The sequence below is a fragment of the Serinus canaria genome, chromosome 8 (assembly GCF_022539315.1).
Source record: "Serinus canaria isolate serCan28SL12 chromosome 8, serCan2020, whole genome shotgun sequence".
In the NCBI taxonomy this organism is placed as follows: Eukaryota; Metazoa; Chordata; class Aves; order Passeriformes; family Fringillidae; genus Serinus; species Serinus canaria.
In genome coordinates this window covers 30,407,446-30,434,570 of record NC_066322.1, presented here as the reverse complement: position 1 = coordinate 30,434,570, position 27,125 = coordinate 30,407,446, and the positions used below count along the sequence as shown (strand labels likewise).

Genomic DNA, 27,125 nt, shown 5'->3' with positions numbered 1-27,125 from the left:
GGCTTTTGCTGCAGCCTCACCAAAAATATATATTCACATGACTCTGGAATAAAACAGGAAAGTCTCATCTGCCTGGGTAGTTCCCTGGTGAATTTACATACTTCTTTCCTTAAGAGCTCTATTTTCTACATTCGTTTGGATTATGGTAACATTTTCTGTTTAAAATTCTTGTCCCTTTCTTGTTGCAGGTTACTTTAAATAGAAGAGGAAAGGAAATTAACAGAGGAACCAGCAAAGCTCATCTCACGTCTCAGAACTGATTCTCTGACTTTTTTTGCTCTCTGTGTACCCCCGCGAAAATCTGCTTTTCATCTGCACCATTCCAACCTCCTGCAACAGAGGAAGTCTCCGAAGCTTTTTGAGCCCTTTTCAAAGATTCCACCTCTGCAGCCAGACACCGAGCTTCGTTTCTGGTAAGGTTTTCAATCTCTCTCACCCCTTTGTCTGGGTTTTATACGTCACCCTCTTCCTCTTGGGTGGGCAAAAAGGGGACGGGTGCTGCTGCTGTGCTGACTCCTGACTGGGTCACCCAGCGCTGCCGGGCTGGGCTATAAAACCGAGCCAAGGCAGCGCAGCTGCCGCGCTCACCGGACTGAACCCACAGTCGGCGCAGGACCGTGCGCAGCCTCTGCCGCTCCTGCCTTGTTGTTTTTCCTGGAATACTGATCCGACCTCGGGAGCAAGATGTGCAAGGGACTCGCTGCACTGCCAGCCACTTGCTTAAAAAGGTACTGTTTATTTCTGAGCATCTGGTAATGGTCTTGTTAGCCCGGAGACAAGCTGATGCATTGCGCTTTGTGTCCGAGGCAGGAGGACGGATTTGGCTCTGATTATTTTGCAAGATTAGATACAAATGACCGCTTAGAGGCTTTTGTGGTTTTTTTTTCAGCTAGAAGCAGAATTGCAGAAAGGTTTTGTACGGAGCTGGGGGAACTCTAAAGCCTTCCTTCCCATCATCCCCATCATCAAAACCAGCAGCTTTTAGCATTGCAATATTTTGATATTCCTGTCAGCTGCTTCTGCTGCAGTCTTGGGACCCCTTTTCTCCTTTGGCGCCTCTCTGCTAAATTGTCTTGATTCTTTTGAGGGGGAAGCAAGGCAGACAGGATAAAAATTAAGGATTATCCCCTGAAATACATTTCAGATGCAGAAATGCAGCCTGGCAGCACCAGAGACCCGTGTGCCAGCAGGCAGGGATGCGGACACGTTGGATGTGGATGCGGCACCAGCTGGTGTGGGATCAGCCCGAGTTCCCTGGGCGATGGTTAGGGGCCAGGTTAGGCTGGCCCAATGCACAGCCATGTGGGGGTGGTGTGGGGCTCATCACACCCCTGCCGTGTGGTGCCAATCCGGATGGGCTGGACCATAGCCCTGCAGGACCTGGCTGCACCCCGGTGTGTGGGATCAGCAGAGCAGAGCCTGCACAACCCCAAATGTCCCCTCGGCAGCATGGCCTGCCCCATAGCCCAGCATGAGGGGTCTCTAGGCTGGTATGAGCCCTCCTGGAGGGGTGTTACTCCCTTTCAGGTGCTCTGGAGCCTGGAGATGCCCAGGAGGGAGCCACAATACTCCCTTCTCATCCAGCCCATCCAAACTCATGCGGCTCTCTGCTCGTGCAGTGCTGCCTTTCTGCCCATCCATGCCTGCAGCAGCACTCCTGAGGCCACCTCCCAGCAGATGTGCAGTGGCATGCGAAAATGCAAGGAGAGACTCAGCTGGCTCCCATCTGAGGATAAAGCTTCCTGCTTATTGTTGGATTTAAAAACAGGTGCTGAAAATCTGAGGAAAAAGTGCTGACACTTCCAATTTGCAGGACATTTGATGAGGATAAAAAAAAAAATGAAAAATGCAAGGAAAAATAGTTCACATCTTTTAAACTTGTACCACTGTCCAGGATTCCCAGCAAAATCTCTCTCTTGCAGAAAGCTGTGGGACTGGCTGCAAGCAGCAGTGTCTCGTTTCCTCCTGCTGCCACCCTCCTGCAGACCTGAACAGTCTCCTTCTCCTGGGCAAGGAGCATGACAGCACCAGGCAGCCCAAGCCTGGCAGCCCAGAGTCCCCATGGGTGCCTGGGCAGAGCCTGGGTGTTGATGTTGGCCACAGGCACCCTACTCTAAAGCAGCTGTGAGCTCCCTTTGCTCTCCCTGAGTGCTGGAGCCATAAAGGAAACATTTCTGAGGCAAGCAGCGAGATCAGGTATGGCCAGGAGCCCTGACAGAGCACTGGAGCAGAGAGTAGTGCTGGGGAGCTGAAGAGCTACCGGAGCTCAGCCCTATGGCACAGCCTCTTGCCCTTTTCCAGGCTCAGATCTGAAGAGAAGGAGAAGAATTTCCTGCTTTACACTATGGCTGCACCTTGGGGCAGGCCAGGGCTTGTGCCCCTGAGCAAGCAGGCATAGTCTACCTACTCCCCATTCTTAAACTGGAAGGAAACCCAGAGAGGTGCCAAGGCCAGTATCAGCTGCATATCTAGAAGCTGCTGTGGAGAAAGGATTGTCCTGAGCTGGAAGGTGGAACAGAATTAAGGATGAATCTTCAGAGGAGCTTGCTGTGGAGCGAGAGAGCAGCTTGCAGCCTGTGTGGGCTGGTTGTGGTGGAGCTCTTGGCTCATCCCCTGACCTCACCCCACAGTCTTGCTCCAAGCCATTGACTTCCTCCCTTCCCTCTGTGTCATGGGCTTGGTGGGGTGGCCTGGCGTGGCCCTGCTGTTCCTGTGGTTGGCTGATGAGGTGGGGAAATGGCAGGGGCTGCAGGAAGGGTTTAGTGAGGGTGTAAGAGCCACTCATTGGCAGCTGGGCAAATCAGCTCAAGGAGAGGTGACACACACAGTATGCTGATGCTTTTCTATCACAATATTTGTACTGTAAGCAGTAGGAAAACAGCAGCTTCTCCCCCTTTGCCACCTGCTTCCAGGCTGATGACCTTCTCAGGAAGATGCTGTTGAACATGAAAAATTACTTCTTTGGCATTGTTGTCTTTGTCTAGAATGAAAAATATGCATTATGCAATGAGTGGAAAATCAGCACTGGAGTCCCTGTCAGTGATCTGCATTTGTGTCACTGAGTAATGCTGGAGGAGCCTGTGCAGTGAGGAGGCTGCAGAGGGGGGGCAAAGCATTGTCTTCATCTCCTCCTTGATTTTTTTCTTTCAGTGCCAAAGACATGAAGCACCGTCTGGGCTTCTTGCTGCAGAAGTCAGATTCCTGTGACTACAGCTCTTCCCAGGGCAAGAAGGAGAAGTTATCTTCAAGCCAGAGGTAAGAGCAGGTGCTGTCACCTAGTTAATCCCAGAATGGCTGCAGCATGTTGTTTATTCCTTCACCAAGCTTGACTCCATTAGTGTTTCTGCTGCTGCTTCTCAGTTCTTCACGAAGACCTGGGCTTGGATCTAGCATGGCAATAGCCCTCATGTGTTGATAGTCCTGTCAGCTGACTATTAACACCTGAGGGCTTCAATTTCCATGAAGAATACTGAACTAGAGGTCCCTTCTGCTACCACTTCTGTGATTCAATATGAATGAGCACAGGGGAGGGTGTGTACAGTGTCCTGCACAGGGGAATGATGCCGTTCCAGACCCAGTGCAACTGGACACATTGCAGAATCAGCATCCCATGCCTCTTTGGGCTGTATTTGTGCAATGGTCACACACAGCTGCACAGAGGTGTAGGCACACAAACCAGCAGTGTCAGGGTGTCACTGCTCTCCCCAGTCTGCAAGGAGACAGTGTTCTCTCCAAAGAGGGGTCCAAAAGCCAAGGTTTGCTACTGGAACAGATGAGCCCTAGGGTGTTCTAGTAGGGTAGAGGGAATGAATGCAGGATGTGCTCCCTGTGTGTTTCCAGTTCCCACATTGCTCTCTTCCGCATAGCTACTGTTCCCCTGACAGGTTAATGGAACCAGTCCTTTGGAGTTCACTGATATGACCTGTAAGAGTGATTCCAGATCTGTGTTCCAGCAAGAGATACAGCCAGGAACCAAATAAATATGAACTCCACAGCAATTTTTTTCCAGGAAAATTCATTTCTAGCCCATGGCTGGTGATGAGGATTGCAAACCAAAATTTCTGTAGGTTAGATCTGGGATCCCTGGGGGTATCTGTAAAACAAGCTGATATTTCATTCTTAATCTCTTGTGTATGCTCTTACAACAATCAGGGAAAAAGATTTTTCTAGTGGTGTTTAGAAACAAACCAAATTTGTCATTTCTGTATTCTCTTTAACTCAGCCCTGTGTTTCTCCCTTTGTCTCTTCTTAGGCTTAGCCAAGAGGAAGTCAGAAAATGGGCAGAGTCTTTGGAAAATTTGATCCATCATGATAGTAAGTGAAGAGGGCTCTTATGCTGCCTGCAGAGCATGTGTGCTCTGAGCAGTCCTGGGAAGGGACACAGGATATTATGCGATTGTCTCTTAGGGGCACACAAGAGCTCCTTTGGCCACACAGACCTCTAGGAGGGGTGGGGAAGGGGCCTCTTGCTCAGATCTAAGGCAAGGGTCAATCCCAATGCATCATGAGTATGGGTTTGGCCTACTGCTGAGCTGTCTGTTTTGTGAAAGCAACTGGTTTAACCCTTGTGCAAGAGGAGGGCAAGACCGGGACACACAGTTAGTGGTGGGTTAAACAAGAACCAAAAGGTGGAGATATTATTTACAGCTGAACCCATGGGAGACTTTGCCTTCCCATCAGCTGTGGGCTACACTGATGTCCTTGAGGTTTCCTTCACATTGTTCCCATGGTCTGAGACTCTGTGGAGCATGCTGGCTGTCTCCTCAAGGCCTCCTGGGAACACACGAGTTGCTTGTGTTCCCCTGGCAGGGACTCTGAAGGTCACAGAGGGGGAACAGGCAGCTGGGGCCCCACATGTGACATCCCCATGGGACCTGTCTGCATTCCAGCCTCCCCACTGCCAGCCCCAGGGCAGCTCCTCACTCAACTCTGGGAAGGAGAACCCACAATCACTGTTTTCTGGGATTCAGGGGTGCAAATGTTCAGGGACCAACACTCTTGCCTGACCTGGTTTTCCTCTGAACAATCCGTAGGAGGACTGGCTGCTTTCCGTGCCTTTCTCAAATCTGAGTACAGTGAGGAAAACATCGAGTTCTGGGTCAGTTGTGAGGAGTACAAGAAAACCAAGTCACCAGCAAAGCTCAGCCCCAAGGCCAGGAAGATCTATGATGAGTTCATCTCAGTGCAGGCCACAAAAGAGGTATGTGCACTGAACATTGCTTGGGTGAAGGCACCACCCTAAATTCTGAACCAGCAGCGCAGCCAAGCAGAGGTCAATAGTTTCACAAGAGATGAAGGCTTCTGCTTCTCTGCTAGTTAGCAAGGACATGGTGGGTCTTTCATTGATTTTATATTAGATTTGGCTAGAGAGAGAGTGTGTTTAGTTACAACCACGTGGCCATTCCATGCGCACACTGAAATGGGGGAAGCCCAAGAGGATCATGATTCCCAATGTTTCAGCTGCTCCCATGCAGTTTGAGTTTCCTGGCTAGCTGCATTCCAGAGGGATGTGTGTCAGTCTCCCCTGACAGCTCTTCTGGTAGCCGAGATGCATTGGTATCCAGCTGCACAGATTCTGCTGAGGCTGCAGGGTGTCAAACAGCCATTTCGGACAACTGCTCAGCAAGCACACATGGCAGAGAGACACTTGGCTTTCCCTTTCCTACACCCCATCATGGACAGGTTCTACTTACACTGTCCCTTTGGCCCTTTGACAGGTGAACTTGGATTCATGCACACGGGAGAAGACGAGCCACAACATGCTGGAGCCTACACTTTCCTGCTTTGATGAGGCTCAGAGAAAAATATTCACCCTCATGGAGAAGGATTCTTACCGTCGCTTCCTCAAGTCCCCTTACTACCTGGACTTGATCAGCCCACCTGGTGCTGGCTGTGGGCCCGAAAACTGCAAAAGAAACCACACTCACAGTTTAGACTGCAACTCCAACATCATCTCTCAGTGCGCCTGAACCTGCAGCAAGGCAGGGGCGGGCCGGGCTCTTGCAGAATATGTGGCAGCAAAAGCATTCATTGGCATGAAGCAACAGAGCTGTCTCCAGTAGCTGTCTAATGTTCCAGTTGTATCCCATGTCATGCAGCAGCCAGCATTTGTAACTCAATCCAGGCTCAGTGTGTGTAGCAAACCCTCCTCTGATGGGTCAGTGTAGGAGCACTGGGGTCTGTCTGGCAGGAGCTGGGGCAGTCGCTGCGTGTGCTGGGGCTCTGCCGAGCCCTGTGAGCCCAGCAGGGTGCTGGGGAGCTCCAGTCAGCCCTGGCTCTGCCCACGGAGGGACCAGACTGGCAAGGTCACTGTGTGACACCCAGCGAGGTGCAGGGCAGAGAGGAGGCCAAAGGAAGTGCTGGGGACAGTGATCTCCTCTTTCTAATCTGCAAAGTTTAGGTGAAAAGGGCTGGCTCTGGTTCTTAGATGTTCATAACTCCCAGATGTCCAGGCTGTCATGAGTGTTTGCTCAGAGCTCAGGCTGTGCTGCATTGCAGCATCAGGCACAGGAAGAGCTCCTACTCTTTCTTGAAGGGAGACCAAAACTTTTCAGACAGCCTCCCTCAATCATCACAGCCACAGTTGCAGAGAAGCTCAGCCTCCCTCAACCATCACGGGAAGCTCTTCCCTCTGGCTGCTGCTCCCTCTGTAGCACCCTGTTTATGCTGGCCAAGGATCTTCCCTAGGGATGTGCAGAGCTGTCACTTTGGGGGAGGTTCATTATTTCCTATGTTGTTAAATGCAACCTTCACACTCCCAGGTTGAATAGTCCAGCAGAGCAGAACAGAAACATGTTCCTTCTCTCCCAGACAGGTTTATATTCCTGACTCTGGGAGTCCCATTTCATGTTGGCCTGTCCTGGCTTGAAGCAAGCAGTTTGTGAGGGAATAGGACCACCACATCTGAGGAGGAAAGGCCCTGCTTGGGAGTACTTGAAAATGCTGGAGTTTTTTAAGGTGTTATGTATTTCAGTAATAGCATGGCTCACTTTTCCTGAAGATGGTAGGAGGAAGGTGTCTGTCTCATTACTGCTCCGGGGCTTTGCCAGAAGGCAGCTGACTTTTTAATTGCTGTGGTGAGACACGGCCTTTGCTGTGGGCTTTGGCACTGACCCACAGTGGGAAGCACAGGAGGCAGCTGCAGGATTGCTGCTGTGAGCTGCAGCACGAGGTGTCTCACTGTCCCCCAGCCTTGGTCTCTCCTTCATTAGGTATTGCTACTCTGGCCACTGCGTACCCGACACTCTGCATCCCAGTCCAGACAGCAGCTCTCACACCGGGGTTTTGGCATGGCAGGAGGAGGCTATGGCTCTCCAGGCCCATAGAGAAACTTCTTTTTTAACATGTGCTTTATTTTGCATTTATTCAATGTACCGACACCTATCACCCTGCATGCTCAGCTAAGAGATGGAGAGGCTTGCTAAAGTGCTGAACCTAGCCAAGCATGTGGCTATGTTTTATTTGCCCCTGGTACTTGGGAACTCTTGGGAACTATTGCAAAAACTGTATCAGTATTTAAATAATGATGAATGCAGTCTAAATAAAAATGTTTGCGTTAGTCCCTTCTAAAATGCTATTATGTAAACAAAAGAAAATGCATGGAGGTCCAATTCATTGGACAAGGTTGCTCTTGAAATTTTTGTTACAAGTAGCTTCACTCAGAGATTGTTTTAAGTCACAGAAAGATGAAACAGCAGAAGAAGCAACAACAATTTTATCCTTCAGACACCTTCAGCACCCTGAGCCTGGGGGATAAGGGGTTTTTATGGGTCTATGCCTTGCCTGACCATCAGCTCAGCATGGCGATTAGCCATCCTCACCAAGGCTCTGGTGCAGATGATTTGCAACACTGAGCAGACAGAACGCATTTTATCCCAAAGCTGAGCCTGTCCCTGGGCCATGCCCTGTGGCTGCAGAGAGCAGGGCTAGCTCTTGCTCAGCCTCAGCCCCTGGGACAGCCCAGCTGCTGCTTCTGGAGCCTGAGGTGACCCTGGGAGCCAAAGCCTGAGGCAGCATAGGACCAGGGGTGCCTGTGCTGCACCGGCCTTGGGGTGTTTCTTCTGGATCAACTCCCTGGGGTGATTCCCTTTCCAGTTCATTGAGAAACCACTGCATCGTTGCAGCAGAAGCTCCCAGAGACTTTTGGTCTTGCCAGGCTTTTGGGCATAAGTTTTGGGAGTGCTCTGTAGTGGATAAGAAAGTGGTGCACCTTCAGAACAAAGAGACAAAATGAACAGTCTATTGAGACAGTAGCAGAAATACATGTTTATGTGTGGATTACTGAATGGTACATGAATATGGGTTAACGCAACTCCTTGGTGCACACCAGCACCTCACATCTTCCCCACATGAGTATCTCCAGTGGAAATCCCATGGAGAGCTCCAGACTGAAAACCTGCAGCTCACGGGTGGGAGGAGCTGATGCTCCCTCCAGCCTTTGGTTCAGCCCTTGGCTAGAGCATGCAGCGCCCTCCAGGGAGTGACCAAGGCCTGAGGGGAGCCTGGATGAGCTTGGGGACACTTCCAGCCACTGGGCTTTGGCAGTGCCCAAGTCTGGGTCTGGGCAGCCCTAGTGGTGCCCAGCCTCAGCACTCAGGGCAAGAGCTGGGTGGTTCTCCCTGTGACTGATGAGTTGCAGGACTACCGGTTGCTGAAGTCACCATAAAACACACATCAAACCATCCTCTGGTGTCCCTCTGGGGTATGCAGCTGCAGGGAGCCATTTTCCACGTGTGCCTGTGGCAGGGAGTGGGTGCCAGGGTGGTGTGGAGTCAGTGCCTGGTGCCCCATGCCCCTGGCTGCAGCGTGGGGTTGCCTTGCCCCACGGCAGAGATAGGGGTCCCTCGAGGGACACAAGACCTGCCCCCTGCACAAGCCCAGGTGCCAGGATGGCACACATAGGATATGGGCGCAGGGTGATCCTGAAGGATGCACCCTTGTGTTCCCTCAGCTGGATGGCCAAGGTTTCCCTCAAGAGGGTCTGGAACAATGCAAAACCCACACACACTCCTCTCTGTGATGGATCCCAAGCACCACATCCAGAAACTCTGCTTTTTGGCTCTCTGACTCTCAGGGGGTCAAGATGCCCATGTTACAAGTATATATGTGTGGGTACATGTATATATGAATACAGGAATACAGATGTACATGTTGTGTTTATATACTGATATATATGACAAATTTCACAAGAGCTAGAGTGATTAATACATGAAGTATCTCCTACCTGAAATATGATGGTTAGCATCAGCCCATTAGCAAATACCCTTGGGCTGGTGGAAAACAGGGCCATGGGGCTGGTACAGCTGTTACCATCTTTCTGGGCAAGCCTGCTGGAGTAATTAGCCAAATGGCCCTTCTACACAAACACAACTTCCCTAGATCTCCAAAATGCTTCAGTGGCCACATTTTCTGGTCACCCAGTAGATCATGGGCAGCCCCCAGAGCAGACTTCCAACATTTTAACAGAAACTGAGCCAGGGAGGGGTTGCCAGCAGAGCTGTGGCATTTCTCCTGAATCCAGCCTGTGCCTTTCTTTTCAGCACTTACATACCCAGACGCCTTCTCCCTGCCCCATGTGTCACTGCTGCAGCAGTGACGTCCCAGGATTTGATGGTGCATAGCAAGAGCCTCCAACAGCATCCAGACCTTATTATGTCAGTGGTGGTGATGGCATTTAACTGTGAAACATGTGAGGGAATCTGGAAATAGCTGCCAAAGGATTAAGCAAAAATGAAAGATCCAGGTCTTCCTGCAGGGAAGCTTGTTCAGTTTTGCATTTCTGAGTCACGCTGTAAATGAGGAGCTTGAACATGCTGAACCCACTTGAATTGACACCGGTTCATTGAGACTTTGGAAGGGTGTAGGGAGCGTATGCAGGCAGAGGTGGAAGGAGCACCCTGCAGCAGAGGGGCTGGCCAAGCCCCCATCCTACATCTAGCCCTGCTTCTGCCTCCCCCTTGTTGCCTACCTGAACAATGGACACTGCTGGGGGGTGTCCTGTGCCCTTTTGAGAGGACCCTCCTGCTGCTCATGGGCTCCCTTGGGCTCTTTAGGGTCACCCAAGCCACCCTCTGCATTCACCCCAGGGGAATGCCTGTAAGCATCGACCCTGCTGCTCCACCACCGACTTTCCCAGGCCTTTTGCTCCAGAGCTTAAAAAAAGTCACATTTGTGACTGCCTCCATCCTTCCCCTCTCTCCCCACTCCTGCCTGGAAAACACAGTCCATTTCCTGCTGCTTGGGGTGTATTTTTCTTCATTGCCATAGTGACAACGTGTAAATATTTGAGGCTGGTAGGGTTTTGATCAGATTTTGAAAGTCTTGAAGAGACTGGCAAATCCATTGTTTATGTTACTGCATTTTGCATAGAGTCCCATGACGCAGTGAGGCAGAGCAGCCCGGGATGCCTGGGGGCAGCAGGGCCACAGGTGTTTTGCTGGCACCTGTCTGGTTGCTGGCTGAAGCAGCTCTTTGCAAGCCATGACCCATGGATGATGCACCAGGAAACCAACACAGGGATGAACCCTCCAGGCCCTGTGGAGCAGGGGTTTATCACATTTCCCTCAAGGCTGAAATGAGACCCTGTGGGCTGCTTTTCATGTATGCCCTTGCCCTATCCTCAGGTGCGATTATTAGCAGAGGGCTGGCTTTGAATCATTAGAAAGCAGCTAGTCCTTTTTAGAGACAGCCTATAGAAGCACATGGCCTGGGCAGATAGGAGGAGACAGGAGAGAGAGATGAAGGCTACACAAACTCAGCAGGGTCTACACTCTGTTCTAGAAGCCAGGGGGTTAATTTTCATGTTTCCAATGATGGGTTCGTGTTTGGTTTGGACTTTTCAAATTGGATCTGAACAACTGGAATTTCAGCATTCTTTTCCCCCAGCATGTCTTCCTCCCGTGCTAGATGCTGGGTTTGTACAGCATTGCTTTGGCGTGCCTACTGCAGAGAGAAGCAACTGAAACAAGAGAGCCCCGTGGCAGCCCTCGGAGCTGCATCCCAGCACATCACAAGGGCTGTGCCCTGGGATGTGGCACAGGATGTGCCTTGGCAGCTCAGGGCGCCATGCAAAGGCTGGAGTGAGCAGGGGCTCTGGGTTGCTAAGCAGTCCCAGCATTTTGGCCTAACAGGTCTCATTTTATCCTCTTGGTTTTGTTTTTCAAGGGAAGCAAACAGGCTGACTCTGACAGGCTCACCCTGCTCACCCCTGGTGCCAGTCAGGCATCTGCTTCTGCCGTACAGCGGTCCCTGCCCTCCTTGTCACAGTGCCATCCTTGCTGTACGTGTCAGTGTCACTGGTGTCCCTGCCGTGCCCCCGTCCCTGTCCCTGGCTGGCTGTCACTGTGCCTGCTGCTTGGCTGCTTTCAGAAGGAAGGTGATGCCAGTTGGGCAGTGGATGTGTCTCATGTCACCTTGGCCAGGGAGGGGAGCACCTGCAGAGTACCTGTGCAGTCTCAGCAGCACCCGGGGAAGGTGGGAGAAGGAAGCGAGCCTGGGCCAAACTGGCCAGAAGAAAAATTGTGAGAAAAATTTTCCTATTTTAAGGAGCCCTAAGAAGGCAAAGTCAGCACCTCAGAGCCTCCAGTTAATGCCAAGCTCCACAGCACCAGGGATGTGTCAGTTGGCCACATGGCTCCTGGTCACTGCAGAGCTGGGGCTGCTCACTCACCCTTCTGGGTCCCAACTCCAGGGAGTTTCTGCAAATTGGTCTTTTGTGGGAGAGGAAAGAGATAGTAAGAGAGGAAACAACAAGACATCAGACAGTCCAAAGCATGGGAGAAGGAGCTTAGCAACACCTCGGGTGCTCTAGGTGGCATTGAGAAAGCAAAGCAGCTGCAGGAGAGGGGGCAGGTGTTTAGACAGAAGCAGCAGGGATGCCTTGCACAGCCCTGCTGCATTGCTACTTGATTAACTCATGATAAAACTCCGACCGCACAAATCTAGGCAGGGAGTCTTTTTCCATCAGGGCAAAGATCCTCTTCTGGGCCATGTCAAAACTGCTTGGTGATGGCTCCACCAGGTTCTTCATGGTCACAGCCTTGGTGAAGTGGTCGATGTTCACCTGTCATGAGAGTGTAAGAGGGATGGGAGCCTGCCTTTGGAGGGCTGAGTGATGGTTTCCCCTTGCCGCTCTGTCCCACCAACAATCTCGCAAAGGGTGAGGGGAGGGACTGAAGCAGATTCATGTCTCTGGTAGAATTATTGGTGGCAAAGTTGTCAGGATGAGCTCTGTCCTGCTGCAAAGCTAACTTGGGGAGGAAGATTACTGTACATTGTCATCCCTTATGACTGATGTCACGCCTCCATGGGGAGAGGGGGGACAGGCATGTGTTAGGGGTGCCCATGGCTGGAGACAGCCCAGCAGAGGCTGAGCATGCAAATAGGGGCTCCAGGGTTTTTTGTGAAGGATGGGAGTGCAGCACATGGGGATGGGGCTGCCCCTTGACAAGGATACAGCCCTCTGAGCCCCTCAGCCACAGCATGAGGTGCCCTGCAGCCATCGCTGTCCTTTGGGATGGAGGCTGACAGGGCTGCAGCCTCATCCCTCCCAGTACAATCTCCTTACCCATGGCCACTGACCTCTTTGGGTGCCTCAGTCTGGATGAACTCCTCATAGATCTTTTTGGCCTTCTCTGCCATCTTCAGAGGGGACTTGGTTTTCTTGTAGTCCTCGCAGGCCACCCAGAACTCAGCGTTCTCCTCACTGAACTCGGAGCGCAGGAAGCTGCGGAAGCTGGCGAGCCCATCTGGGGGGCAAGGGGGAGGTGAGCCCTTGCTTCAGCACTGGCAGTCAAGGGGGGCCCAGCCCTCACTGAGCACCCCAGGGGATGTGGAAAGAGGGAAGGTGACCCCGCAGGGGGATGTGAACTTACAGGGGTTTTGCAGGAGCTTCTCCAAGGAATCGCGCCACTGCAGAGCCTCCTCCGGAGAGGGCCTGAGGAGAGTAAACAAAGCCCAGGTGGTCCAAGGTTAGCCCGCAGCCAGGTTTTTTAATAATTCCTTTAAAAAAGAGGAGGATCGGACTAACAAGTTGCAGAGTAACAAGTTGCAGAGACTCCTCAGAGTGGAGGCGCTGGTCTGGGGATGGAATGGGGATGCTGCTGCATCACAGCACAAGGGAGGGTGATAGACAAGTGCAGGGAGGGTGAGGATGGGGCGGGGAAGGCGAATTCCCCCGTGCTTGGGCAGAGAGAGTCCCTTCTGCGGCCACAGTGCTCCTCCTCACCCCAGCGCCCACACTCGGGGGAGCAGCGCAGGGGCTCTGCGGGCGGCTGGGAAGCATCCCTTTGTTTTCCTGCTGGGGCGGGGAAAGATGCTCTGCGCTGGTCACTGCGGCCCCGGTCAGAGCCCTGGGCTCTCACTGCCCGCCCGCCCCGCTCCCACGCCCTGCGGCGGGCCGGGTCACCGGCCTCGGCGCCCTTCCCTCTGGAAACCTCCGGCGCTTTCCCTCTGCACGGCTTTTCCTCTGATTTTTTTCTTTAATATATTTTTCAATGCGATGTTTGCAGTGAGATTGAACGGGTTTGTGGGGTTTTTTGTTGTTGTTGTTGTTACTGGTTTTGTGGGGCTTTTTGTTTGTTTGTTTGGGTTTTTTGGTTTGGTTTTGGGGTTTTTTTTTGTTTTGGTTTTTTGTTTTGTTTTGTTTTGCTTTGTTTTGTTTTTTTTTTTTCCCTTTTGCTGTTGTTGTTGTTGGAGGAGGAGTTTGACCAAGCTGCCCTAGGCTCCCAGCTCCTTCCCTGCACCCCTGCCAGTTTTGGGAAGCCCCCCTGCCTGGCATTGAGTGCTGGGCTGGCTGTGGACCTTCTCCACCATCACTCCTTGAAGGCAGTGCTGCACTCTCTTGTTTTGCTGCTGCAAGGGCCACACGTGGGAGTTGAAACCCCTTGCCTGAGCAGAGCATCCCTGGGAGCAGAGAGGGAGAGTGGGCAGGACAGCCTCTTCTGGACCTGGGCACCCAGGAGCTTCAGTGGTGGGTCTGGGGGAAGTACAGGTGCTGATGCCCAGCCATGTCACGCTGCCCAGGTGGCTACAGCAGGGAGAGGAGAGTGGCAGGAATGCCAGGCTTGCTCAGGGTGGGTACCAGCCCTCACTTGTCACCAAACCATCATCAGTAGGCAGCATGACAGGGGGTTCTTATCCTTCACTTTCTGGACCTTGAACTGTGTTTGCACTTCTGTCAAGGATCAAAGCTATCCCTGCCCCCATGTCCCTGTCAGGTGACTTCTCACCCCAGTGAGGAGGAGCATCACTGCAGCAACCTAACACAAACCAGATTTCCTGGAAACCACCAAATTCACTTTCCCATTATCTGAATGTCCCTGGATGATATTAACTGCGAGTGAGATGCTGACAGGTGAGTGATGCCAGGGCTGCACAGCGATGCAGTGCAGGAGAAAACAGCTCCTCCAGAGAGAGGGAAGTGGAGATGTTCTCTGGCTTTCTGCAGGGATGGCTAATGGAGATGAATGTGTCTCTGTCACAGAGGCATCTGGGGCATGGCAGTGATGGAGTGAGAACCACAAAATCCACCGGGCTCTGCCAGCCCTCCTTGGCAGGGGCAGCGCTGTGTCAGGCAGGCACCATGCTGGTAAACATCCCCCTGCGTATTGCCCCCTGCACCCTGGATTGGCAGGCAAAATAATTAATGTTTCATGTGCTTTAAATAATGTTGATAAGCCAGTATCATACACCAGCTTGGTGCTGGGGAGCAATGGTCAAGCCAAAGGCCATAGGGTGAGGAGGTCCCATCACCATGAAGCTGCCCCGAGCCAGACTTCATGCCATGTTGTGCACTCAGGTCAGGGACATACTGCCACCCCAAAGCTGGATGGCTGCAAAGGCTGACACCTCTGGGTTGAGGCAGGTGACTCAGAGAAGTCCAAGTGTCATATGCCTCTGGGAAAACCTTTATGGAATAACATCTCACCAAAAGTAAACTGAGTTTCCATGGGAAATCTAGTTTCCATAGAGCTGTATTGTCTAGTGTGTCTCATGCTGCCCTGACATAACTTCCTGAACCTGCACCTAGCAGGCAGGTCACGAGGAGCATGCCACAAGCTGCCAGCCATGTAGACCCTGCTGTGCCAGCCCACAGCAGGGCTCAGCTCCTCTGCATCCCAAAAGGGCTTGTATCCACCCCAGTGGCTGGGCACACATACTGCTACAGCCCAGCCCAGTGCAGTACTCACTTCTGGGCCTTGGGTGGCTTCTCCGGCTTCTCAGGGTAGGGGATGATGAAGTCAATGGTTGAGTCAGGCTTCTGGAGCAGTGTGCCCAGCTTCGTCTTGATCTCCTTGGCTCTGCAGCAGGGGAGGAGCAGAGACAGGTCAGGCAGAGGAACAGGGCAGTGGGGCAGTCACAGTCCCTGCCCTGCACCCTCTCTGTAATTAATTCCAGATGAACAAATGGACCCTAATGCTGTAAAGGCTGAGTCTGTCTGCGGCATTTCTAAACAGGCACTGCGCATTAGCAGCAGCTCTTGATCTTGATCTTGATCTCCTGCTCTGTCCCCATTTATGGCCTGGATAATTGTATCAGCAGGGCTGTCAGGCTGCTCTGGGGCTGAATTAGGGGCGTATGTGCAGCACTCAGTCTCTATAGAGATGAGCTTGGAGAGCAGCTGGCTGTGCCACCAGTCCCACGCTGCTGACAGCACTCAGAGCCCTTACACAGATATATAGCATGTTTGTCAGTAATATGTAAGCCTTATATCTGCAATGGGAAGGGTGCTGTAAATGGGTACCCTCCAGAGCTCCAGAGAAGGGTGCTACCTTCTCTGGGCAGAGAAGAAAAAAATGTTGTAGGAGCTGGACTGCCAAAGGCTGACTGCCACTTCCCATTGCACCAAGGCCATGCTCCAGACCTGCATCAGGAGGATGCAGAGAAAACAAGGGGTCCTGGGGCTTGGCAGCAGGCCCAGCTGTTTCCCAAAACGTTGCCTTTCATGCAACACAAGTAGCAATTAGGTCCTGAGCATCTAAAACAGCTAAGGAGGCTCCCTCCCACCCTACTGCATCTCAGGGGTGGCAGCAAGAGCAAGCTGAGCTTTTGCAGGGAACACTCAGGTGTGCTGTGTGAGGCTGAAGAAATAAAGGAGTGAAAACAGACACCCCCCACTCCCAGTTCCCATCTCTGCAGGGCAGGGCTTTTCCCTGGCACAGCAACATTTGGTGGTTTCCAGGTTATCTTGCTGGCACAGGAGGGGGACGGACTGCTCCTCACAGGATGACTGGGCTGACCTTTCGGCATGGCTGGCAAAGCTGGACTGTAGCTCCCTGCGGGGCTCCCTGCAATTTTCCTCTCTGCTGTTTATTTTCATAAGCCCTCTGTAGATAATCACTCCATTGCTATATCTGCTATTTCATTTCAATTCCTTTGATTTTTTTTCCTCCTTGTAAAACTCTCTCTCTTTGTGTTTTGGTTTCCACCCACCAGTCCCCACGGGTGACATTTGGAGACCTGGCACAGGGGTGTCTGCTCTGCTCTGCTCCCTGCCAGCTGCCCCCCATTTCTGCTGCAGAAACTTGCCTCTGAGCAGCCTTGCTGGAGGTGGGCAGCAGAACCAGGCAGAGAGAGCATCCAAACCTGAGGCTGCGGGGAGCACCCGCAGCGGGTGTGCAGCACAGGGCAGTGCACACCCAGAGACGCAGCTGCTGTCATGGACAGCGTCAGCAGCCTCAGGGACACTTTCCATTGCCAGTGCTTCTGAGAAAACCTGAACCTTGGAAAGCTCAGGACCTCAGGAAAAGGGTGATGAGGTCACCATGCTCCCACACTGAGCATCTGGGACAGGGATGCTGCCCTTCATCCTGCTGTAAGTAAATACGTAAAATGCAGACAAGTGCTCTGAGACAGAGCTGGCTCTTGATGTCTTGGGCCCAGCTCTCCAGCAAGCCTCAGCTGCCTCTTGGCACCCTGCTGGCCAGTGCTGCTATACTGGGACCACCTGGCATCCCCTGACCCATGGGGATGGCACAGCTGTAGGGATGGAGAGCAGGTGAAGTGGGAAGCCCCCTTAACACCAAAGCAGTGGGTAGGTGCAGAGGGAGCCACAGGAAAGCTGAGGGGACGGGCTGGCCTCTCCCTTGACTCTCCTTTCTCAGACATCTGCGCTTGTGGCCACAGGTTCCTGCAGGAAGGGGACACATGGGCTCAATGAGCATCTCTCAGGAGGGGCTGAGCAAAAAAGCTGGGTGCCACCTTGTCCCTCTCCCAATGCTCAAGAGGGGTGAGTCAGGATGTTGCCACATTCAAACCCCTGACAGTGCCAGGTGCTGTGCAGAAAGGACAGTCCCTTCCAAGCAGCTAGACTATGTGTCCCATCATGGGCAGTTCATCCGTCAGGAGCAGGGGGGAAGAGCAAGGGGCCAGGGGCTGCCCACCGCAGAAGCAAGGACAGTGGCTCCCAGGAGTTCCTGAGCAGGCAGAGGGACAACACAAGCTGTGCTGGGAGTAGGGGCGTCGAAAGTTAAACTTAGCCCATGATGACCCAAGGAGCTGGGAAGACAGGAGCAGGACTCTGCCTCTGTCAGAGCAGCACCTGGGGACCCCATGCCCTGGTGCAGATGAGGCCAACACCTACACAAGGTCTGGATGCAATTGATTGTGGCTTCACACAACAAGTGCTCAGACCTGGCTCAAAACCTTGCTCTCTGGTTCCCATCCTCTGACAGTGACTCATGGCCAAGAGCTGCCAGGCTCAAGAGGCACTGAGGCCCTCAGCAGTCCCATCCTGCTCCATCCCGTGGTATTGCCAAGGGACCCTCAGCAGCTGCCCAGTCCGCTGGAACCCTCCAGGTGTGGGGACAGCAGCAAGACCCTCCCCCCTGCACCAGAGCAATTCCCTGGCAGTGGGACCTTCATGACATCTGTAGAGACAGCAGAGATAAGGAAGGTTGTTAAAAGGAAGCAAGGAAGTACAGGAGCAGGCTGAAAGCCTGGAGGCTGAGGGAGGGAAGGGCTATTTAAAGACACCATCCTGGTGTCCTCCAGCAGATGGATTACAAGCTATCAAGCAAGGCTTCAGGGAAGGCTAAACAGCAGGGGGGAAAAGGCAGCTATAAACAGAAAAGGCATCTTAAAAAAAAAAAAACAAAAAAAAACTGGCCAAGTGAGAAAAAGCAAGAGGACTGTAAATGGTGGAAGGTCAACTGTGAGAACATATGGGAGCAAGCCAAGAAAAAGTCTGAGAAATAGCTTCCAAAGAAGCATTAATAGAAAATATGGGCTCTGTCAAACATATCAAGGACACGAAGGGCTGCTGGGGAGGGCCAGGAGAGACTCCAGTTTTAAAAGCAAAACAAAAATAGAAGCTCAAAGGAGTTTAAAGCCATAGCTGAAAGTTAAAGGTGATGCTGTGCCTGAGGGCAGGGAGGTGCCAGGGGAAATGCCCCTTCACCTGCAAAAGCCTCCCGAGGGGGTTTGAGGAGCCATAAAGCTGCAAGAGGATGCTGTATGGGCATGTCAGTGGCAGCTGTGGCAGACCCGTGGTGGACACATGGACAAATATGGTCTATTGGAGAGGAGTCAAGGCTCTTCTGGCCATAGGAGGGGATTCCTTTCAACCTATCATCTCTCTCTTTAGAGGCCAGAAAACACATGCTGTGGGGAGAGCCGAGGGAGCAGCTCCTTGGGTCGGCAGGGCACCTTGGATGGGCTCTGCAGACCCAGGCAGCTGCAGGGGAAGGTCAGCCCATGGATGGCAGTGTGGGAAAGGTAGCACACACCTGTAGGGATGGTGCTGGGGAAGGCAGATCGGAGCGTGCCGTTCAGCCGGCGCTGGGAAGAGGTCAGTGCCGAGCAGCAGATATCGCTTGGGAACGGGCTGGGAGGAGCCGCAGGAGGGTCTGTGACACAGCAGTGAAGCTGCTGGAAAGCCTGGTAGAGCAATGCAACGTGATCCACAGGGGAAAAATGCAGTCCCGACCCCGTGTGTCAAAGTGTGAATGCAGCCTTCAAGAGTGAGGGTTTGAGGGCATAGCAGATGAAAACATCAGCATAGCAGGAGTGGGAGAAAATCTTTATTAAGAGAATTTACTGTTAAGAAGTGTCAAAAGAGTGGCAACAAGGGAGATAGCAGAGCAGAAACATGTGGATCATCCACATGGAAGAGTGCTCTTGGCTGCCCATGGCACAGGAGCAGGAGAGCAGGCAAGGAGAGCATGGATACAGGAGCATAGCAGAAAGACAAGTTTCCAACAACAAAACCATCACAAGCCGGTGCTCCTGTTTGTGCTTGTGGTGAGAATTTGCCTTTTGGGCAAGCAGCATCAGCCCTCAGTGGCACAATTTCAGCTGGAACTTCCCTGGAGCTCTGCTCAGGGCAGCAAATTTCCTACTGTCCGTCTCATCCAAAAAACAGTGCTAAGGCATCTGCAGGTGTGAGGGAACCCTCACTGAGGGATTCAATTGACTCTATTTTTAAGTTTCCCACTTAGGTGAAGCATTGAGTGCCCTGCTGCTGCAGTGAGACCTCAGGTGCTTGCCCCTCTGCTTCTCACTGGACTCCTTCAAAACCCTTGGGAGCAGAGGAGAGGACAGGCTCCAAACAGCATGGAAATGCCAGGGGCTGGAGCCTGTCTGAGCTCCCAAGAGGGTGAGAGGAGCCTGTGCCACCATCAGGGGTAGGTTTTGGGGCAAGAACCAGGGTGGATAGGGATGAAGATGAGGATGGGTGCCACAAAGGGGGGCAGAGCTGGTGCTCTGTTCAGGGCTGAGCCTTGTGAGAGGGGCCAGGTCTGGCTATTCCATGCATGAGTTGCACGCAGGCAATTAAAAGAGGATTGTGAGGCACTTTGGAGACAGGGCTGTTTCCACCTCAGAAAGGCAAAACCTCTGTCCTGATTTTTTCCTCCTCTCCTCCCCATCTTTTGTGGAAATTAAGATCTGAAGATGAAGCACTCCTGCCCAGAATGGTGGAGGGCTGGGTTTGGAGCAGCCCAGACTCACCCAGCAAAATGACTCCCAGGGCAGAGTGGGGAGCTTGGGTCCGAATCAGAACTCATCCCTCCAAGGACCTCAGCCACTCGCAGCACCCACTAAGCCACCCCCAGCCAGCTTCCCTTCCCTCCTTGTCAGAGCTGGATCACGCCAGTCCCCATGAGAGATGCCCATCACGGCGATGTGCTGCAAGAAGAGCCCCTGTGCTGCCCCGGCAGAGCCCTGCGGGAGGCAGCCCGCGGCATCCCGCACATCCCGGCCACTCTCACCTCTCCAGGCACGTGTGGGGCAGCGCTGCTAATCCTTTGCACATCTTGGCACGCTGTAGTTCCCTCGGCCGTGAGAAGAGTGTGAGTGATGGCCAAAGCGGGCAGCAGAGGCAGTGTCTGCCGCCCGGCTGCCTCCCCTGCTCCTATATAGCGCCGCAGCTGGACCCCTGCCAGCCCTGTGTCCAATGCCGGCCGGCCTGCTGCAGCTGGCCCCAGCCCCGCCGGCTTCTGGGTTTTGTTTTCTTCTCTCTAAGCTCACACGGTGGGGGGGAAGAAAAATGTGGATTTGTTGGGGTGAGATCACGTAATCAAATTGGAAGGGCCAAGCTGATGTTTAGGGGGCTTCAGGAAGCCCACAGCATTTATTTTAATGATGCATCCAGCTCCAGGTCAGTATTTAGAAGAGCCAGGTAGAAATGCTTCATTCAAGTGAGATTTTTCAAGTGAAAGATTGAACTTTCAGAAAAATAAAAGTGCTAGTGAGAAGTCTTGCAGTTGATCTCAAGGCTGTGGCTAAATGTCAAAATATCCACCGCTTCAACAGTGGTAGCGGCTATCAGTGACTTTTGTTTCAGACCTTGGCTTCTGGGTGACTATGAAAATGTGCCTCTCTGTGCTTTGTTAAACACTGGGAGCTGGGAATAGGGACATTGCTTCCAACCTGGCTGTCCACACCCAGGTGCACTAACAACCACCATTTCCCTGGGTGAAACCCAGGATTACATTTAAGCTCGGCTCTTGGTCCCTTTCCCTTGTGCTGTGTTAGAGATGGCACAGACATGTGCCTGCCTGGCTCTGGCTTCTGTCTGGATTTTGGGATGTTGTGGGATTATGCAGCACCACACTGCCTGCCTTCAGGCATCTGAGTACAGTAAGTGAAAGCTAGATGTCTGCTGGAAACTGTGCCTCCCTGGAGAGCTTGGGCTGGCTTTGTACTGGTTTTAGTGGAAACTGAATGAAAAAAGTACAGCTGACAGTTTCAGAGGATGAGATGCTCAGATAATAATGGCTTGGGCTGATTAGAGCCCCCAAGATGCGCTCAGGCAAGGGGTCAGAGCCAGGGTGTGATGGCTGCCCTTCCCTCTGCTGGCATGGAGGTGCCCACCAGCCTCCCTCGTGTCTCGCAGAGTGGGGAAGAGCAGCACCCACAGAGGATGGAGGTCCTTTACTTTTCCAGGCTGTTCTCATTCTGCCCTGTTCCCAGAGGACTCAGGAGGAGCCTGGAAGTGCCTCACCCCAACAGGGGTAGCACAAGGCTCAGTGGCCCCATCTCCCAGCAGCTGGGGTGCAGCCCCTGCTCTCTGGAGGAACATAGCCTTGCAAACTGCTCCTTTGCTGGGCTGTGCCAGTGCCCTTGCAACCAGAGTTCATCAGGGTCACACATTTGCTAGCAGGGATGCCACCAGGATGTCACTGAATGCCAGCTCAGAGACCGCTTTGAATAGCTCTTTTGAAGCGCGGTGCTGTTTGCAGGAGGCTTTGCCGGCTGCTCAGCCAGCCCCTGCCTCGGAGGGAAGGCAGTGGCAGCATGGGCCGGGCAAGAGGGGCTGGCGGCTCTCACAGCTCAGGGCTGGGAGGGGCAGTGGGGCCGGGGCACCTCCTGGGCAACGCCCACTGCTGAGCCCTTGACAAGGCAGCTATCATTTCATCACGGATCTCCTGCAATAAAGCCAGCGTGGGAATCCCAGGAGAACGTGGGTCTGTGGGACCGGGTGGTTTGTGTTAATGCTGCCCAGCAGCCCCTGAGCACCCTTTCCTGCCCTGCTCTCCCCCCAGCTGCAGCCAGGGCTGTGCGCCCTTAGAAAGCCAAGAGCCCCGCCAGGTGTGCAAAGGACGGGCTCCATCTCTGCAGACTCCTGCTGCTCAGAGAACCTGGAGCTTTCCCCAGTGAGAGCCCCTGGAGGGACTGAGTCTCTTCCCTACGGACTTTAGTCTCCTTCACCTCCTTCAGTCCTACGTGATCAAATCCCCTCTGCTGTAATTCAGCGACCAGTGGTGTAAAATCCCTTCCAAAGCTCTGGGGTGGGGGTTTAAGGAGTCCACAGAGCAAATTGGACAACCGAGGTCCAAAGTGTGTGAGGAAACTCCATGTGGAGGGTGATAAGGAAGCTATACTGTGCCCTGGGATTGGAGCATTCTAACAGAGATTTATCTGAAACACTGAAAAAGAAACTTAGCACTGAGCAGAAACAAGGGTTACACAGATATAGCGTGTGTTTTCCACAGACTTTTGTCCAGCAAGAAATGTTTGTTTTGTGTGTTTCAAGACTTTGGAGTGCTAAAAAAATATTTCCAATAAGAAACTACACAGACCTTCCTCGTCTTCCCACGATAGCCTAAATTCTTTAAGAGCCTTTCTGGGAGAGCTTTTTGGAGATCTGAGTGCACTCTGAGGAGCAGATTGTCTTGTGTACACAATGGCTGGTTTCCTCCAAGAGGGCTCCAGGCTTGTGCCTTGCAACTGCCCCCTCAAAAGCCACGTGGAATCTCCATTACACCCTATTTATCCTTGGCCCTGTTATTTCCAGACTTTATTTTCCTTTCTAGCAACGTGCCTTTTATAGAAGGCAGCCTAGCTGCTTTGCTGTTTCCTGGTTCCCACTGGAACTTTTTAAGACCTAGCATCATATTTAACAATGTTGACCTTTTGGTAAAGGGATCGCTGCAATTCTCACCCAGGAGAGTATTTGGACATTCATCTGAGTGCTCCTTCTGGCAGACTTTTAACCACATGTTCTAAAAATGGTGTTAAAAATATTTTTTTCCATGCATGCTTTGGGACAGTAATGCAAATGTGTGTCCCCTAAGGAACAATGGTAGTGTGAGCTTCCTAACAGCAAATGGCACTGCAAGTAACTCAGTGAGGCTTTCGGTGATGGCTCATTCCTTCTTATAGAGCCTGATCACATCCTGTCCTTGAGCCTCCCTGGGGAACTTTCTGCTTTTCACATAGTCATAATTCATGTTTATGCCTTTAGGATGCTTTCTCACATCTTCTGTGGCTTGCTTTTCACCTGTAACTTTCCAGAGCTTGAATTCTTTTTTTTTTCCTCTCAATTTTCACTTCTTTTAAGGTCTTACCACTTCAGGTGTTCATTTCCACTCCTTTGTATAAGCACACGCCCTTTTAAAAAAAATCTCCTTGAGCATTGAGTGCACCATGCCTGTGTAACCCAGCTTTGCAGGTGACTAGCCTTTGTGCTCCTCATACTTGCGTGATGCTGACCAGCCTACCTCTCATTTCCCTTTGTACATTAAATACTATTCTAAAGGTGTTGTTTTGCTCTCACTGGGACAGTCTTTATCAGTAGCTGTGGCTCCGTGGTCCCTTTGAACTGAGCCCCTCATGTGGCTGAGGAGTTGTCTAGGTGCAGGACCACACCATCTCACTGCCTCCACCAACTTCCTGAAGCCCAAGCCAACGATGAAAATGCTTGTGCAGAAGGAGGAGATGAGATCTAGGCTCCCACTATTTACCATATCCAAGTCACTAACACAGGAGCCGTGGGTGAGGTCAGAGAGAATCCTGGAAAGCAGTGTTACCCGGAACACTGGGCCTCCGGCCAGCAGGGAACTTGGGAGTCACGTCTGTTCTGCATCCCCTGTGAGGAGCCACCGAGTTCCTCGACCCCGAGCACGAGGCCTGAGAACAGCCGGGGCCTGGGACACTGCCTGGCTCCTCCTCGTGCCTGCTCCCCTTCTGGCACCTGGGCAGCAGCAAGCCCCCTACAAGGTGTGCACAGGGCTGACCTCAACTTTTGCACATGCAGATCACTCCCAGGAAAACGGGGCTGGGCTCAGGCTCTTTTGTGCCTGCAAGGAAAGCCCAGAGGGATGAACATTTGCAAGTATTTGCATGGTGCTTTTGTGACTACAGGTACCAAGTGGCAGGCCAGGTGTGAACAGCAGCATCCCTGGAGCTCTGCACCCTGAGCAGATGAGGCCAGGAGTGTCTGCATAGACCTCCTGCAGGCAGAGCCACTACCCCTGGCGCCTCAGCAGCTGCTGCTGAGCATCCAGAAGCTCTGCTATCCAAGCAGCACTGGTGCCACCATGTGCTCTGTCAAGTGCAGCCTCCACACAGGCAGCTGAGCTGTGCCTCGTCTCTGCCTTCCTGTGCCTGTCACCTGCCTGTGAGTATTCCCTGAAGAGACATGATCTGAGCACATGAGCCTGAGGCTGGGTTACTGGCGTGGGGGTGACAGACAGTTATTTCAACACAAAGCTGCACAACCAGATCGGTCACAGGGTTTTATTCAAGGCCTGGATTACATTCATCTTTACCCATACTCGTAATATGGATCCAGGCAGCAGAGCACATTGTTTATTCCCAACCAGCAGCCAGCACCTGCATTTTTGATCCCTTGACAGAATCAGCCAAAGTGCAAAGAAGTGGATGTACCTCTGGCTTCACGCTGGCCATGCAAGCACCCCACACCTCTCCCATGTGTGTGTTCATCCTCAGCCCAGAGAGCAACTGAAGAGTAAACCAAGCTCCTGCCTGTCGTCCCTGCTACTCTATGTGCCCTGCTGTGGCACTGCCTTTCCCAGCTCATGGATGGCCCCATTCTCCAGCACCTTTACCCTCCCTTTCCCCGGCTGTAGTGCGCAGGCCACCATAGCCCTGGCCACCATTTCAACAGGCACTGAGTAAGCAGTGGGGAACAGCAGAGCCACAGTGCCCAAGAACTGCTGGGCTATCCACTCCATGGGCCGGGACTCCTGGCGCTTGCACAGCAGCACCCTGCAGAGCAAGGGTCAGCATGAAACGATCCAGGGTGAAAGCTAGAGACTGAGGTCTCCAGCTGCATCCTGGCCCAGATAAGCTCCCTAAACTGACACGGGCTTTGGGGCTTTGGCAGGGTCATGGAACGTGACAGAGCTGAGCCCTTGGTCACTAAACTCCTTTCCCCACTGTGCTGATGAAAGCAGAATTCCACTTCTCCTAGGTAGCAAGAGCACAGTACACCTGAAAGGACACAGGTGAGTGTTCCCTCTGCATAAGGTCAAGGTCCATCTGGAGCTAAGCTCTCACCTATGTGCCTCAACCCATGCTTTCAGCCCAAGGCTCCTGCCCTTGCAATGGCGCATGGCACATGGCACTAGCAGTGGGATGGCCCATAGGAAACTGCAGAGCTTGCTCCCTGCAGCACCAGGAAGCAGTCTGCTCATCCATGAGCTGCATTTGCAGCTGCTGGCATTCTCCACTTCCCTTCCCAGCCCTGCCCTTATGTATCCCGTCTCTTCCTCCATCCCCCAGTGAAGCATCTCCCTGCTGCCCTGGCAACCCTCCAGCTTGTGCCGTCCCTCCTCCACCACTACTCACGCTGGACGGAGAATGGTACAGTGATCAAAACCAACAGCCTGGACCAGGTTTTCCACTTCTCCCTGTCAGAGCAGCCAGGCAGGACAAAAGGAGACAAGGATGACTGCAAGCACCATCCCTGCCACCCCATGAACAGGCAGGAAAGGGCTGCTGAGCCAAGGGCAAGATGGCGCTAACACCAACGTGAGGCTGGAACAGGCCAGGCAGGGATGAGCTCTCCAGGCCAGGCAGCCAGGCCAAGGGCCCGTGGTGGACACGGACCACAGGTCAGCAGTGTGCCCTTGCAACCATCGGGCTAAACTGCAACAGGCTGCTCCGGAGAGCATCTGGACTCAGCATCCAGCCTGGGGATGGATCCAGGCGGCACAAGACACTGCCAGGCAGCTCTGAGTCCAGCAGGTGTCGGGAGCTGCAGCACGCAACACATGGAGAAAAAATCTTTTGCGACGGGTGTGGTCCTCCCTGGGGAGCCTGCAGGCTTTCCATCACGAGATAGTTCATGTCTCACCTGGCCACAGCCCTGAGCCTCCACACATAGCTGTTAAGCTATCCCAGCTAAAGGCTGGGGAACTGTTGTTGGGCTGGAGACCCCAGCAGATGTTTCTGGAGTTTGAGGAGGGAGGCAGACACTGCATGCAGGTGTTGTGCTGCTTTATAAGAAGCCAGTTGCATAGCTGTCCAGCCAGCCACTTCCCTTGTCCCGCAGTGGCAGGAGGACCCCCAGAGCCATTTGCATCTCTAAACCTCAGCTCTTGCTTGCTTCCCGAGCATCCCGCGACTCCTGCACGGGCATCAGGAGCCCACCCCAGCAGCCCACTCACCTTCACGCGGAGGTAGAGGAAGCGGCTCTGTGCGTTTGCCCCCCGGGAGGACTGCAGGACAAAGTGCTTGCAGCCCCCTGCCCTCGCCAGCTCTGCTGCCTGCGCCACGTAGTCCCGATCCACACGGACAAAGCCATCCTGCGGGGACACGGGAGGGTCAGCGGGGCGGGGAGCGGGCAGGGGAGGGGACAAGCGGGACCCTCGGGGGTCCCCACTCACTGCGCCAGCCCTGGCCCTGGTAGTGCCCAGGCAGCAGAAGCCCACGTCGTGTCCTTGGAAGGCAGCGGCGTGCTCGCCCAGCCGCTCGAAGTCCACCACCGCCTGCTCCTGCGGGGAGGCCGAGGGTCAGCGCCGCCGGCCCGGTCCCCGCCACCACGGCCAGCGCTGTCCCCGGCCCGCGCACCACTGCCGCCTCCGCCTCGCCCAGGCTCAGCCGGCGCCGCCCGATCAGCGTGATCCGGGCGAAGGCCCGCCGGTCCAGCAGCTTCCGCAGCAGCACCCGGCCCGTCTCCCCTGAGGCGCCCAGCACGAAGCAGCTCCGGCCGCCGCCGCCCGCCGCCGCCATGCCGAGAGCAGCGGGCGGGGCTGGGGCGGGGCGGGGCGGGAGCGGCTGCGCGGACGGGCGCTCCGTGCCCGGGGAGCCGCGGGTGGGCTGACGCGACGCAGGGCCGTTGCCAGGGCCAGGGCGGGGCTGTCGGGGCGGGGGCAGCCCAAGGACCCCCGCTCAGCCCGGCCGCTGAGCTGGAGGGATGCTCGGAGGGGTCTGTGACC

At 53.5% G+C, this 27,125-nt stretch overlaps 3 protein-coding genes across 6 annotated transcripts; 1 reads left to right on the top strand and 2 right to left on the bottom strand.

Moving 5' to 3' along the window:
* Nucleotides 1-206: 206 nt before the first annotated feature.
* Nucleotides 207-7,558, top strand: RGS4 (regulator of G protein signaling 4). Of its 3 annotated transcripts, none has more exons than XM_018924672.3 (5): nt 207-413; nt 3,151-3,255; nt 4,253-4,314; nt 5,034-5,200; nt 5,718-7,558. In XM_018924672.3, exons 2-5 carry the CDS (start codon nt 3,161-3,163, stop codon nt 5,967-5,969), a joined length of 576 nt encoding a protein of 191 aa, XP_018780217.1. In that variant the 5' UTR covers nt 207-413; nt 3,151-3,160; the 3' UTR covers nt 5,970-7,558. The 3 variants fall into 3 exon arrangements, with proteins under 3 accessions (XP_018780217.1, XP_030082149.1, XP_018780215.1); XM_018924670.3 differs by lacking the exon at nt 207-413 and adding an exon at nt 499-728; XM_030226289.2 differs by lacking the exons at nt 207-413; nt 5,034-5,200 and adding an exon at nt 489-728 and having other exon boundaries at nt 5,718-5,788.
* A 683-nt stretch (nt 7,559-8,241) lies between these two features.
* RGS5 (regulator of G protein signaling 5) lies at nt 8,242-20,375 on the bottom strand. The gene is made up of 5 exons (XM_009099569.4): nt 20,208-20,375; nt 15,189-15,299; nt 12,873-12,934; nt 12,580-12,746; nt 8,242-12,061 (listed from the first exon to the last, which is right to left on the bottom strand). The coding sequence occupies exons 1-5, from the start codon at nt 20,249-20,251 to the stop codon at nt 11,900-11,902; spliced, it is 546 nt and encodes a 181-aa protein (XP_009097817.1). The 5' UTR covers nt 20,252-20,375; the 3' UTR covers nt 8,242-11,899.
* Nucleotides 20,376-24,445: 4,070 nt separating this feature from the next.
* HTATIP2 (HIV-1 Tat interactive protein 2) lies at nt 24,446-26,938 on the bottom strand. Of its 2 annotated transcripts, none has more exons than XM_009099582.3 (5): nt 26,758-26,938; nt 26,574-26,681; nt 26,355-26,492; nt 25,534-25,595; nt 24,446-24,951 (listed from the first exon to the last, which is right to left on the bottom strand). In XM_009099582.3, the coding sequence occupies exons 1-5, from the start codon at nt 26,917-26,919 to the stop codon at nt 24,726-24,728; spliced, it is 696 nt and encodes a 231-aa protein (XP_009097830.2). In that variant the 5' UTR covers nt 26,920-26,938; the 3' UTR covers nt 24,446-24,725. The 2 variants fall into 2 exon arrangements, with proteins under 2 accessions (XP_009097830.2, XP_050833471.1); XM_050977514.1 differs by having other exon boundaries at nt 24,813-25,176.
* Between the last annotated feature and the right edge of the window lie 187 nt (nt 26,939-27,125).